This window comes from Scyliorhinus torazame, chromosome 14, assembly GCF_047496885.1.
Source record: "Scyliorhinus torazame isolate Kashiwa2021f chromosome 14, sScyTor2.1, whole genome shotgun sequence".
NCBI lineage: Eukaryota > Metazoa > Chordata > Chondrichthyes > Carcharhiniformes > Scyliorhinidae > Scyliorhinus > Scyliorhinus torazame.
Genome location: NC_092720.1, coordinates 60,881,631 through 60,896,950, shown reverse-complemented (window position 1 = coordinate 60,896,950; position 15,320 = coordinate 60,881,631). Strand labels below are relative to the sequence as shown.

The window sequence follows — 15,320 nt, the reverse complement described above, 5'->3', positions numbered from 1 at the left end:
AGCTCCAGGGTCCCAGGTTCGATTCCGGCTTGGGTCACTGTCTGTGCGGAGTCTGCACATCCTCCCCGTGTGTGCGGGGTTTCCTCCGGGTGCTCCGGTTTCCTCCCACAGTCCAAAGATGTGCAGGTTAGGTGGATTGGCCATGATAAATTGCCCTTAGTGTCCAAAATTGCCCTTAGTGTTGGGTGGGGTTACTGGGTTATGGGGATAGGGTGGAGGTGTGGACCTTGGGTAGGGTGCTCTTTCCAAGAGCCGGTGCAGACTCGATGGGCCGAATGCCTCCTTCTGCACTGTAAATTCTATGAAAAATTCTCACACTCCACAGGGTGAAGGCCTGAGTGTGCGTGAGAGTTTGCAGAGTATGGTGCCATGAAATGACAGCATGGAGGATCTGTATGGGTGAACTAAGTGAAGTTTAATACTCCAGCGATATTACAATGGTGATTTATCTCTATAAGTGCCGATGTTCACCCATACACACTAGGTGCCTTTGGTTTCTGACTCTTCCTCACCCTCCCACTACATCTAGGTTTATCCCCTGGATCCACAGCAGAGGTTTAGGTGACCTGGTAGCTTCCACACCTTGTTGCCCGAGATGACCTTGGTGGGCGTCCCCTGGGAAGTTTGGACCTTGAGGGTCTGGGCTGCATAGGTTGTTCCAGTGCTGCTCTCCTCAGCGTGTGGCCTGGAGGGGGGGTGTCAGGTGGGCTGGACACCCCCAGAATCTGCTGGGTGGAAAGCCTTTGGCTGCGCTCCTGCCAGTCTTCTTCCATTCAGGTTCCCGGGGACTGGGGCTCCTCCATGTGCTGGAGTAGCAGCTGGAGTGAGATCCAGAAGCCCTGTCATCTTTTGGAGCTGACACTCATGGATTTTCACTAGTGCCTGCACATGCAGTTGAAGCCTTGCACCATGGAGCTAATGCCCTCAGCCATGGAGGTCATGAGCTGAACCATGGAGCAGACATTGCCCGCCATGAAGTGCATGTCCTGTGCCAAGGACTCAATTGCGAACTCCATCTTTACAGTGATGTCTCCATTGCACTGGAGTGACGCATCATCTCCTTGTACAGTAGGCAATGGGACTCCTCCAGTTGGCCTTGCAATCCCAGGAGGGATGCGGTCATCCTTTCTTGATGTTCACAACTTTGCCTTTGTATCTCCAGATGCTCTGGGATGACTGGATCCAGGGGTGCATCACAGGCCAGGGGCTCAGCTGAGTCCTGGGCTCTGGCATCCCTCAGAGTGCCAGTTCCTTGAAATGTTCTTTCCTCTGCCTGCTGTGGATCTTCAGCTGTGAGGTGCTCACCAGTAAGTGGCCCAGAAGCCTGCCTACTAGTTAATCCCACAGGGGTGGGAGTATCTGCGCTGGTGGAGGATGACCTGCACGGGAAGTGAGATGGCATTAGTGCATCACGGAGGATAAATGATGAGAGAAAGTTAACTTACATGATGAGGCTTGCACACGGCTGCATGTCTTGATGGTTCTCACTTTTGTCTTGTGTCCCCACTTCGCCCTCTGAACAGGTGCAGTCCTGCTCCTCCCCAGCAGCTCCAGGGCTCTCTCCTCACAGGGCATTAGAGTTCTCAGCGCGGGCACGACTCTGGCAGGCTGTTCCCGCTCACACCGGTTTTGCCTGCAATGAGAGGGATGGGGAGAGTGGAGATGGGAGTCATGCTGGTTTAGATGGTGATGAAGTCTGGCATGGGTGGGAGGTGACAGAGAGCAGGGCTGTGAGGAGTAGATTATCCACTCTCACAAAGAAGGTCATTCATCTTCTTTCCAGCAATGTTGACCTCTCCTCTTGTGGAGTGAGCTGGCACTCACTATTGCGCCCACTGCCCACTGACCTTGATTGATGGCCAACTGCAGGAACGTGAGTAGAGGATGTCACATGGCTGTTCCACACCACCCAGGACTTTGGTGAGGGGTTCCACCGGAAATGTTGGTGCTATCTTCGTGGCAGCCATCCCCCAACAGGACTTGGAAGAAGTGCTGTGGAGACGTTTAAAAGGAGCGCCCCACCGATTGCAGAGATATGCTTTGCCGGGGCGAGTGAATCGGAGTTAAGCCGCCACAACAGAGCGTTAATCATATGGGAACAAAACATTGTTAAAGAGGCTCAGTACTTGGTGAGTTTTCCTGCGGTTGGCATCAGCGGGAACCTCACTGGTTTTTTCATCGGAACCAACACTTTGAAAAATAATTCTGACCACTGTGTGTGGTTGATTGAGTCAACAGATTTCCAGCTGGAGGGAAATAGGAAAAAGCATTTATGGTGGAGACTGTCAGAATTTCAGTATGTGTGAAAGATCTGCCCCTATTGTGATTAATTATGTTCTTGGACTGGCACAACACAGCATTTAGCCAGTATTTGCTATTTAAATTTCAGTTCTGCTTTGTTGAAGCTCCTTTCTCCCCCATTTTTCCATTTTGGTGCCTCCTTGATTCTCTCGTGTTATCTACATTATATTCTTTTCATGTTACTCCATGACCACACTGATTATAATTTCTATCATCCAACAGTCTCTATTATGCAATTTGCAAGTCGCTCAATTCACCTCTGTGATTGGCATATTTGTTAATTGCAACGCCCTCACATCTCTCTTTGCTCTCTGTCTTTCTAACCTTTTACTCTTTGGTAGTGATCAAATGGAGTGTGTTCCGACTTGCTCATTGTTCCAATATTTTCGATACTCAGCACATACTGTTTCAACACCCTGGGTTAGTGCACGGTCAATGCCAGCCCCACTTAACCTGGAGTCACAACACAAGTGAATTAACCAATAATTCTTGGGAAAATAGCCTGGGCGCAATTCTCCCATCAGGAGCCTAAGTGCCGACGCCGGAGTGAAAACCGGAATGTTTCACTCCGGCATCGGAGCCCGCTCCCAGCCCCCTATTCTCCTGCCCCCGGGGGGCTAGGAGCGGCGTCGCATCATTTACGCGCGCCGGGCCTTGGCGCCGTGTAAGTGACACGGCTGGCGCCGTGTAAATGACGTCACCCGCACATGCGCGGTTGCCGTCCTCCCCGAGGCCGCCCCACAGTAAGATGTCGGATGGATCTTGCGGGGCAGCGGAGGAAAGGAGGTCCTCCTTCAGAGAGGCCGGCCCGCCAGTTGGTGGGCACCGATCACGGGCCAGACCCCATTGGAGGCCCCCCCCCCACGGTGCAGGAACCCCCCCCCCCCCCACAGGCCGCCCCCCCCCCCCCCCCCCCCCCCCCAGCGTTCATGCGCTGTTCCCACCGGCAGTGACCAGGGGAGGACGGTGCCAGTGGGAACACATCGTATTGGGCAGGCCGCTCGGCCCATCCGGGCAGGAGAATCGCCGCTCGCCCGTTGCAAACGGCGGGCGGCGATTCTCCCAGCGGCCTGCCGTGATTCTCGCCGCGCCGATGTGGGGGGGGGGGTGGGAGAATCGCGTGCGGGCGTTGGGGCGGGACACGCGCGCGCCCCAGCGATTCTCCCGCCCGGCTTTGGGGGGGGGGGGAATTCCGCCCCATAAGTCTTTGGCCCTTGGCTGCCCAATAATTACAGCCACCAGATTTGTAAATGAAAACACAATTACTTTTTATTCATAACAAGAGCTGTGATGAAATATGCAGCAAATGCAACTGGTTTACTATTATCTAATTCCTAAACCCTACTTTAACTTGCCCCCTCACACTCTATATACACACAGGGCAGACAAACACAGAAAGGAATAAAGGGATAAAAAAATCATAAGTAAAAAGGAAAAAAGAGTCTTTGTTTCCGATGATTATCTTTATTGTAGATTCGTTCATACCTCTGTAGTTTCAGATGAAGCACTCACAGTCTTTCTGGAGAGAGATAGCAGGTTCTGGTTTTTGTTTGCTGCCTGTAATGGTTTTCCTGTAGATGGATTAATTCAGGTTCTTTGCAAGTTCAGAAATTCAGCCCTCACAGATTTTCTGGAGAGAACACAGGAGCGAGAGAGACCTTCTCCCTGTGCCTAAAAACTGAAACTCCTTGAGGCTCTAAAAGACATTCCACTGGGATAGGATCCAAACACCACTAATCATACTGGGCAGAGTATGGTCTTTTGGACCAATTCATTTCCCATCAGCCAATCAATTAAACCGAGTCCCACCCTATCTCTCACTCTCTGGTGCTGACACGTCTGCAGTTCCTGTTCAAACAAGCAGAGATTAGGGGCGCAATTCAACTAATTGGAAACAAAGTCCCATGGGGAGCTTGTTTAGCTATGTCTTTACCAACGCTTGCAGTGCCGACAAACATATGGCTATAGAACGCGACTCACATTGTATAAGGGGCCTCAGCAGGGAACACGCAGTTGAGACTGCACATAGCCATGTTTTGTACATTGGGGAGCTCAACTCGCTGGAACACCCAAGCGTAGCCATTAAAAATGGCGTCCCGATTTCCGAGGCCCCCAAAGCAACCCCCGACATTTCTGCAGCCCGCGGCTCTATGGGAGGGTCCCCGGCACCCACGGAACACCCACGCAGGGCACCCCTGGTCCGATTGCTTGCATGCAAAAATGTCAGCTTGGCACCGCCCATGCCAGCTTGCAGTGCCATCTGTGCACCTTGCCACCAACCTTCCATAAGGGCATGCTTCTGGGGCCTCTGAACCCCTGGGAGATCCCACAAGTGCCGTTCCATCTGGTCCCCTTTTGTGGAGACCTGTACCAAACAGCAGTCACCCGAGGTCTCCAAGGCGAAGGGGATAAATCCCAAAGCCTCAGGAATCTTGGGAATCTGCAAGAGTGACTAGTTGTCTCACTCTCATATGCAGATTTGCCAAAAAGAGATCCCGCCCACAATGGGTGGGATGTACATTGCAACGTCTCGCGAGAGTGCATTGGATCTCGGGAGTTGTTGCAAGTCAGGTAGAGCCTGGGAGCGGGGTCTCCCAGCTTTTATCGGCCACGTCACGGTGTGTTGCTTTTTGGGCACAGCGTGGCCATTGGATCACGCCCTAGGAGATTGATCTCTCCTGTAACTTCTGGGTCGGGATTCTCCGCAATCGGCGCGATGTCCGCCGACCGGCACCAAAAACGGCGCGAATCAGTCCAGCATCGCGCCGCCCTAAAGGTGCGGAGAGCCCTCGCCTTGAGGGACTAGGCCCGCGCCGGACTGATTTCTGCCCCGCCAGCTGGCGGGGAAGGCCTTTGGTGCCCCGCCAGCTGGCGCGGAAATGACTTTGCCGTGCGGCGCATGCGCGGGAGCGTCAGCGGCCGCTCACGGCATCCCCGCGCATGCGCAGTGGAGGGGGTCTCTTCCACTTCCGCCATAGTGGAGACCATGGCGAAGGCGGAAGGAAAAGAGTGCCCCCATGGCACAGGCCCGCCCGCGGATCGGTGGGCCCCGATCGCGGGCCAGGCCACCGTGGGGGCACCCCCTGGGGCCAGATCGCCCCGCGCCCCCCCCAGGACCCCGGAGCCCGCCCGCGCCGCCTTGTCCCGCCGCTAAGAGAGGTGGTTTGATTCTCGCTGGTAGGACAGGCATTCCAGCAGCGGGACTTCGGCCCATCGCGGGCCGGAGAATCGCCGGGGGGGGGGGCCGCCAACCGGCGGGGCGAGACTCCCACCCCTGCCGAATATCCGGTGCCGGAGAATTCGGCAACCGGCGGGGGCGGGATTCACGCCAGCCCCCGGCGATTCTCCGACCCGGCGGGGGGGGTCGGAGAATCCCGCCCCTGAAGTCTGCTGTGTGACTTAAAGATACAGGTCCATTAATCATCCTTCGGTCAAAAATAATAACGGAAAAATAAAAGGAAGGGGAAATAAGGGAATAAACAGGAAGAACCCTTACAATACCCATGAGAAGAACGAGGAAAATCCTCCCTCTGATCTTCAAATCAGGAATCCTTGCATTAACCATTGAAAGAGATTGGCTTTCTGGCTCAACAGGTTGACTCTTTGCACAAATTTGCTCTGTTTACTGCCTGAATTGTGTGGGAAGTCAGCAGGTGCTATTTAAATAAGGCCCGGAAGTTAAAATACCCAAAGCCTCTTTCTGTCAGACTAGGTGCCTTTTGTGCTGACATCTGGGGCCAGGATTTTCATTTTCGAGGTCGGTAGGAGGATCTGGGAAAATTCCAATGCCTGGGCTCAGCAAGCTACCTACTAGAATAATGAAACATCAGCTCCCCAGAAGAGACATTGTTTGACTGGCAGCACAAGATCTCTGATCTTTGCAGTCAATTTCATAATGTCTGTTCACATTAGTGTTCAAATGCTTGTAGTTTTTGAAACTTCGAAGGGCCTGGATAATTGACCCTTTTTAAAGTGTCGGGGAAAGTGATGAAAGGAGTCCATTTTTCAAAGCCTATTTTAACACACCCCATTTTACACTGCAATTTTAATTGGTTCAAGAAAATGTACAGTGGGCCAATGGACATGGAAGTGCAAGAATTTACATAGGGGACATGGATCATGGGTGGCCTGGGGGAGGGGGGAGGGGAGCAGGGGTGAGGTGATGGATAGTGCAGTGTAACTTGGCATAGGAGGCATGAAACACCTTAATGGGAGTGTGGAAGGGCGAGCTGGATAGGTAGCATGAGAGGCCTGAAGTGGTGCTTGGGAAGCATAACTTGGCATGGGGGCATGAAGAGACATAGGGAACTGGATTCTCCATTTGGGAGATATTGGGCGGGATTCTCCATTGCCCGATGCCGATACCATAATCAGCGATCGGGCAGAGAATCCCTTTCGATGTCCAAATCGGGGCCAGCGTGGTTTAACGCCGGTCAGCCATGCTCATCCCGACGGACATACTGCAATCTCGTCAGGCGCTGCACGCCATTGGAACGGCGTTGGCGCGTCACCGGAAGGCACTCCCGTGATACTCCGCCCCCAATGGGCCGAGTTCTGGAGCGCGCGGTTGACATGTGGTCTGAGCGGTCGGGAACCCAGCGCGGCAGCTGCAGACTGTGTCCAGCGCCGCCACACTCGGCCGGGAGCCGTGCCTCTGGCCGGGGGAGGGGGGCTTCCGCGAGGGCTGGGAGTACTGTTGGGGGTGGCCAAGGAGTGGCCTGTGGGGTCCATGCATGGCCGGTGCCATGTTGTACAGTGTGGCCGCTGCAGGTTATCGCCGTGCGCATGCGTGACCATGGACTCAGCCATTCTCCGGCCGTTTACGGCGTGAGAGCTGGGTGTTTCACCTGGCGCCACTGCTAGCCCCTCACCAGTCCCAGAATCAGTGAGGGTTCGCCGTCAATTTTGGCATCATAAAACGCCTGCAAACTCTCCGTTTCAGCCGGCAGTTAGCCGTTGAAACGGAGAATCCAGCCCCTTGCTCTCCCACTGGAACTGAATTGCTTCTGATTTGCGCCGGCACTAGGAGCAGCATCCAGACATGATTTGTTCACCCTAACTATACAAATTCATGCATGGTGGGGAGTGCAAGAGATTCCATTCTGTATGCCGCTATCAGGCCGCCATTTTGAGCAGGCCGCCATTTTGAGCAGGCAGCCCAATAGCAAGGCCCAGAATTCCTGACCCCTATTGCATGTTGTGTGGTTTTCGGGAAAGGCTTTTCAGCCCCTTCCTGAAACATAGGGGCATCCTCCCCCTCACCACCACAAGAATTGCTGGATTCCCCCCCCCCCCCCCCCCCCCCCACACACACACAGGACACATACATGAGGGTGACCTGATCCCCCTCTTCAATGAACCCTCCATCAGAGACCTCCCCATCAGGCAACACGCACCAGAGACCCCCCCCCCATATCAGAGACCACTCCCACATATCAGTCACCCATGTTTGGAAGCTAAAGAGTGGTCCTTACTAAAGGGGCTAAAGTGCACCCTACACCTGGTGCCTCAGGCAAATGTCCAGAAAGCAGAAGCTATTAGAAAGTCAAAACACATCATAAAGTATTAAACCCCCTCAGATCGTTTGAGTTGCAAGGTTTCTATTCACTATCAAAGAGAAATAGTAGGCTGCAATTGACAGGGTAATATCTTCCAGACAGCCATATATCTGGATTGCTTATTTTCATGTCCCTTCACGCTTGAATGCATCTGAAGTACCCTGCTTTGACCTAACCGCAATGTTTATATAAATCTTGGAGTTAAGTGTTTCACTCCTCTTTTTCTCAGCAGAAACCACTTAACTGCTTTTGATGTGGTCAGGAGCTGTCAATTATGACTAGATGTTGGGGAACGGGTCTCTGTTATGGGGGTCACTGAATGGAGGTTCTGATGGGAGGGGCTGATGGGGGGGATCTGGTGGGAGGGATGGACAGGAATTGCGTTGTGGGGTAGTGGGCCCTCTGATGGCCTTTGGGGGCACCTTCCTTAAATACTTACCCCCTTGGCCCACCGTGAGGTCCATCGCGTCAGGGCCACACTGGCAAATACTTGCATCAATCCGGGTCCACGTGAATCCAGGCCCAGAGAGCTGGAGCACCATGCAGGCATCAAGAATCCAGTGTCTAGCGCTTTAATGGGTTACAAATAAGTTCAAATGACCCATTTGCATCCTCCCGTGAACCCCAATGCTGCTGCAACGAGGGGCGGAGCATCGGTGCCGATCCCATTTTTTCCCTTGCACAGCATTCTATGCTGCATGGGGAACTCCACTACTGGCGGCAGGGAACAAAGAATCCTCCCCAGGGGGTGGGTGGAAGGGCATAATGTGGCCCCCTCATCCACACTCAGGTTCATGACTCCTCTGAGTAGCTGAGAACCACGACTCTTTAAAAACCTGGCCCGACTCAACAAAAATTGAGGAGCAGTTGAAGACCTTCACAATGAAGCTGGCCAGGTTGGGAATGCCAGATGGAGGATTTTGACAGGAACCAGCCCGCATCCGCTAAAAGACTAACCCGAAAACCACACAACATGCAATTCTGGTCAAGAATTCTGGAAGCGGGATCAGCCTGCCATTTTTAAAGGGCTCCCGACTCAACTTGACTCCGTAAAAAGCCGGGCCCTGACTCATTCACGCCAAACTGGTCCCCCCATTAAAATCGGGCGTAGGTTTCAACCTCTACATATTTATCACAGTAATTTTGTGTGGTTGGCCACTTCAGCTTTCCAGACACTTCCACAAATAATACTTCAAATTCAAAGTCTGCCAACAATCATGGTCAATGTTCATATGTGAATAATGACTAGCCCTAGGCTACTAATAATGAGAAGGCAACAGCTTTAGGAAAGCTGAAAAGGGAAATAGCACATTGAGAAATAAATTGCGCAGAAACAAAAATGGTTACACTCGTGAATGCCAATTGCTACTCACGCAGATTAAAAAGCAGATTATCCTGATCTGAAAAAATTCTTTCCCCTAAAATCAAACAATCCTTTGGGATTTATGACCTAATTATTTGTTTCTCCAAGTTTTCCCATACCAATCTGAATATTAGGTATTTTTCTACTAGTTAACTGAGGCTTGATATCAACTTATATTAAGTTTGAGTAGACAGATTGAATTAATGTTAATATCCAAGTTGCTTAATTTAATTTATTTTTAATTTGATATTGTCCGGTGCTTTCTTCTTTAGCTGTTCTTAAATTGGGTTAAAGGCCACCCCAGTAGCACCAGCTCCCAATGGACTCGAATGGCCAGCAGCAGCCCAGAGGTAAACCTGCAAGACTCACTCTAATCACCTGCCGGAAATACTGGGCGAGATTCTCCGACCCCCCGCCAGGTCGGAGAATCGCCGGGGGCTGGCGTGAATCCCGCCCCCGCCGGTTGCCGAATTCTCCGGCACCGGATATTCGGCGGGGGCGGGAATCGCGCTGCGCAGGTTGCCGCCCCCCCCCCGCGATTCTCCGGATGGGCCGAAGTCCCGCTGCTAGAATGCTTGTCCCGCCGGCGTAGATTAAACCACCTACCTTACCGGTGGGACAAGGCGGGCTCCGGGGTCCTGGGGGGGGGCGCGGGCGATCTGGCCCCGGGGGGTGTCCCCACGGTGGCCTGGCCCGCGGGCGGGCCCACCAGTCCGCGGGCAGGCCTGTGCCGTGGGGGCACTCTTTTCGTTCCGCCTTCGCCACGGTCTCCACGGTCTCCACCATGGCGGAGGCGGAAGAGACTCCCTCCACAGCGCATGCGTGGGGATGCCGTGAGCGGCCGCTAACGCTCCCGCGCATGCGCCGCCCGGAGATGTCATTTCCCCGCCTGCTGGCGGGGCACCAAGAGCCTTTTCCGCCAGCTGGCCGGGCGGAAATTAGTCCGGTGCGGGCCTAGCCCCTTATGGTTGGGGCTCGGCCCCCAAAGATGCGGAGGATTCCGCAACTTTGGGGCGGCGCGATGCCCGACTGATTTGCACCGTTTTGGGCGCCGATCGGTGGACATCGAGCCGATACCGGAGAATTTCGCCCGAGTCAAAATAATGGGCTGGATTCTCTGGTGTCGGGATTCTCCGTTGCGCCAGAGCGCACCCACGGCGTGGGGCTGCCCACAATGGGAAACCCCATTGGCCGGCTGGCGGAACGGAGAATCCCGGCCAATGGGTCTTTCAACTCACTGGCCTGCATTTATTTGAAGGTTGCCGTGGGCTGTAAGAGGGCTGCCATTGACAACTTTCTAACAGCAGCTTTTGTCTTTTTCCTCCTGTAGATCATTGTAGGCCAGTTTTCTCCAGCTAGAGGATATCAACAAAATAGCTCCCTTCTAACTCTCCCATTCTGGGGGCATGCATTTATGATCATCACAAAGGAAAGGAAAAGCACAGGAAACGATTGGTTGAATCATTTCTTTTTGTGATTCAAAAGATGGCAAGTTTGAAGGAATGAAGTTGAAGCTCAGAAATAAGGGGCTTGATTCTCCGACCCCCCACCGGGTCGGAGAATCGCCGGGGACTGGCGTGAATCCCACCCCCGCCGTGTCCCGAATTCTCCGCCACCAGAGATTCGGCAGGGGCGGGAATCGCGCCGGTCGGCGGAAATCGCGCCGGCGTCTGAGCGCTGTCAACCTACGCCAGCCGGCGTGGATTGAACCACCTTTCGAACGGCGGGTCAAGGCGGCGCGGGCGGGCTCTGGGGTTCTGGGGGGGCGCGGGGCAATCTGGCCCCGGGGGGTGCCCCCACGATGGCCTGGCCCGCGACCGGGGCCCACCGATCCGCAGGCAGGCCTGTGCCGTGGGGGCACTCTTTTCCTTCCGCCTTCGCCATGGTCTTCACTATGGCAGCGGCGGAAGAGACCCCCTCCACTGCGCATGCACGGGGATGCCGTGTGCGGCCGCCGACGCTCCCGCGCATGCGTCGCACGGCAAAGTCATTTCCGCGCCAGCTGGCGGGGCGCCAAAGTCCTTTCCCGCCAGCCGGCGGGGTGGAAATCACTCCGGCGCGGGCCTAGCCCCTCAAGGTGAGGGCTCGGCCCCTCAAGATGCGGAGAATTCCGCACCTTTGGGGCAGCGCGATGCCGGACTGATTCGCTCCGTTTTTGGCGCCCAAGATGCGCCTTTTAGATTTTGAACTTTAGGAAAATGTCTGCACCCTGTTTATTGTCTAGAATTTAATTGAATTATTTCTTTAATGACTTATCTGAGCAAATATAAAAGTCACTTATTTGAAATGGGTATATAACTGCCGGTAAAACATTTATATCTAACAGGTATTAAACGTTATATCCCAACAGGTATTAAAATTTTTATGGCTGCTAGATTGTCTTTGTTGATCGACTGGAAACAGCCCAGCATAATGTGGTGATGCAATCAGAGAAAATGAAACAAAACAGCATACTAAATTACAATTTTATTAGACGTAATCAAATCAATTGTGATCAGAGGAGATGTGAAGTCTATAGCTCACGCCATACTTAGGGGAGACAAGGAAGTTTCTAAAATTATAACCTCTGATTTTTCTCAGTCATTCTTAACATTGCATTCTGTTTTGAGAACAACTTCCATGTGCTGATGTCCTGTTTTTGTACTCGGGTTAAAGGAGCCTGTTCTTTAAGTACAATGTAATCTGTTTTGAAATTGAAGACTCAGAGGTAGCAAAGGTTCAGCTCCCCAAGTTAACATTGCTAAAATCTGCAGTCTTATTCCAAGATAGGAATCTATTCTGCCGTTAATTGTTAGACCCTGCTTTGAAGTGCAGTGGGAAGGAGGAAGGTTCTACATGTGCATGCTTGGAGCATAAAAAGATTTGCTTATGCTCTCCCTGCTAGTTGAGTCTAAGCATAATATATACAAAATATTGAGAAGGCTTGTAGCCTACTTATTCCCTCTGTGTAATATCATGCAATGAGCCCAAATTCCATAATGTTTACATAAATTATTCAACATTTATCACTATATACAGGAATTTATTTTCTTTTTATTTATTCATGGGATGTGGGCATTGCTGGCTTGGCCAGAATTTATTGTCCATCCCTAATTTCCCTTGAGCCCATGCCGGAAAATCTCAGCAGGTCTGGCAGCATCTGTAGGGAGAGAAAAGAGCGAACGTTTCGAGTCCAGATGACCCTTTGTTAAAGCTATAAGACAGAGAAAGTGGGAAATATTTATACTGTGGAGTGAGAATGAAAGATGAGTCATAGCCACAGAAACCCAGGGAAACGGGGTGCTAATAGACACAGAAGCCACGGGAAAAGAGTATTAATGGACATGGTAATTTCCTTTGAAAAGGTGGTGGTGAGCTACCTCTTGAACCCCCAATATTCAATGAAACCCTGTGGTATATTCCATTTGGAAGATGGCCCGCCTATATAACTCAAGTCAGATTTCCATTAATAGGCTAATTTTGTATTCCACTTCCTACAAAGTACCTAGTCTATATCTTAAGCCTTTTACGTGAATTACAGTACTGTAATAATCTACCACAAAATAGATGAGGGAATCTTAGGAATTTGATTCAATAAAATAACTCTGTAGCACAGTAAAAACATTTCATAAGTCTTGAAACATCTTACCTTGGAGAAGTCTTTGATATGAGTTCCGAAACTCTCTGCATGTAATCAGTGGCTAGCACTACAATTTCTTCATCCTCTGAAAGGTTATCATGAAAAATTCTGTCCAGTAAACGTTTCCACTGAACCTGTGAAATGGAAAAGGGATGGTACTTACATGTACAATTATAGGTGAGAAGATTAACTCTACAAATTTATTTTCAATAAACTAAAGCTACTCACAGTTGGTGCTATGCGCTGCAATTCTCTCAAAGTGATTTTGTTGTACATGGTATTGATGTCTCTTCTTAGAGTATCCGATTCAGAAATTGTTACCTTCAGTCATTTTTTTTTTAGGAAAATAAATTGTATGAGATATTTCCACAAAATGCACTATTGCAACAAATAGTTTCCTTAAATTAACCTGTTACTCACATTTCAACAATAAAGAAATGACAACCACAAATCATGATTGGTTGGTTGTACTATTGGTCTCTGCTGGATGCTGACAAAGGCAGTAACCACAGTGGTCAACCGTTTGGTCACTTCCTCAATCAGATTAGGCACTTTTGCAATCTAAGTTCAATCAGTCAATACGTGGCCATTCCCATTGGGTCCTGTGTGAAAAACAATGTCAAAGCAGAAGTACAAGATAACACGATGTGTGGGCAGTCATCCCAACACTCGTCATTCACTTGTGACTTCACCGACTCGTGACTTGCAATTCACAATGAAATGTAATCAAATATATTACATGCAAGCACTTTGTAATCACAACTTTAGGGAAACCTGCTATGCCGCTGCCACAGTGTGTTGGACAACCACTTGGTGCAATGCACCACTGAATCAAAACACATTTTCAGGTGATGTACGTTTTTGGCCAAATTCTTTCCATTATTTCCTGTAATCAAACTCTGTTGATTTATGTCAGTTGTCTTCCAGCAAATGCTTTTCATTGATATGTTCTTTCGCTAAATCACCCTGAAAACAAGGAGTCCTCAGATGAGCTGGTTTAGAATTTATGAAACAGACCTTGAAATTAGAATCATACAGAGAAGACCATGCAGCCGCAATGTCGGTGCTAGCTCTTTCAAAGAGCTAACCAATTCGTCCCACCCCCCTGCTTTCCTCCTCATCATCAACCCCCCCCCCAAAAAAGCCCTGTAAATTTTGACTTTGCAAATACTTAGCCAATTCTCTTTTGAAAGTTACTATTGGATCTGCTTCCACCATCCTTCAGGTGGTGCATGCCAAACTAACAAATAAGATTTTTTAAATGCTGTACTGTACTCTTAATGCTGGCTTTGCTGATATAACAGCTCATCATTCCATGGCCACATGTGTGCTTCTCCAGCCATTTTGCCTAATGTACATTTTCTTTTCATTGGTTTCAGCAACATTTAACCATATTTACTGATCTTTCAAAAAATACCTGTTATGATATTCTATGTTCTTATTGAACTGAAGTAGCTATTGCCGGTCGATCACACTGTGGTCACAAGTGTCAAGTAAATATTGATCAATGCGAGAGTTCCATAACCTAATGTCCAATATGATTCGGTAATATCTACTGCATCCTAGAATTGACGAAGTACATTATTTATAGCCTACTTTTATGCTATTCAATTTGCTTTCTCTTATGAATGGAATTATGACTGTAATTAGGAGTAAAACAGGAATAATCGATTTAACATTGATTTATGTCAAAGCCTTACAGTAAGTCACAGCCAGTTTGTTGTTTTACTTACATTTGCCAATTGCATCTCTAATTGTAATATCTCTTCTGTCTTCTTTTTGGCATCACCTCCCCCAAGGAGACTCACTAATTTTTCCATCAGATCTTTGTATGCTATCAAAATCTGTTCGATAAAAACATGTGCCGTTAATGGATAAGATATCAATAAATTGTTGTAGTTATTTTAAACTGAGAATTGTTTTCTCTTTCTCAAGAACTTCATGGTTCCTTAATGTCAGAATGAGCTCTGGAATTGCTTGACCACCGCGTTGATTTCAAGGTGTTATTTTCTCTCATGTTCCCATACACCGGCAGGAAAGCAGAGGTTGTGGTGTTCATGTGTGTTGCTAAATTCAGGATGATTGGCGTAGTATTCACAAAGTAGCTTTAACTTGAACAAAGCTATAAATTTATTAACGCTACTAATTTGGATTTGACAAGTACTCCTATATAATAAAGTTGATAATTAACATACAATCTACACCCATCTACAACCAATCTCAACACTATTATAAACTATGATCTGCTCTCACTCACACTATCTTTCCATCAGTCTGTACTCAAGCTATCTCTTTCACTTCTCTCCCCACAAGGCTTAGCATCAATGTCTTATATACTTGTAACTCTAGCTCCCTCTGGTGGCTGATCTAGACATTTCATTAACCTTTGCAGTTCTTACATTTATGATAATACCACAGAGGTGAGGCCACAATCAGAGCAACAAAGATCTTTTTGAAAGGTGGAGCAGGCTTGATAGGC

The 15,320-nt window shown here is 49.8% G+C and overlaps 1 protein-coding gene across 3 annotated transcripts in view; it reads right to left on the bottom strand.

Annotated features, from left to right (window-relative positions):
- ecel1 (endothelin converting enzyme-like 1) overlaps positions 1–15,320 on the bottom strand; it is a 218,075-nt gene that overhangs the window by 107,995 nt on the left and 94,760 nt on the right. For all 3 annotated transcript variants that reach the window (XM_072474279.1, XM_072474277.1, XM_072474278.1), the window contains exons 3-5: positions 14,575–14,685; positions 13,070–13,162; positions 12,851–12,975 (exon numbers count right to left, since the gene is read on the bottom strand). In XM_072474279.1, the coding sequence (XP_072330380.1) occupies positions 12,851–12,975; positions 13,070–13,162; positions 14,575–14,685 (329 nt within the window). The remainder of the gene's footprint in view (positions 1–12,850; positions 12,976–13,069; positions 13,163–14,574; positions 14,686–15,320) is intronic.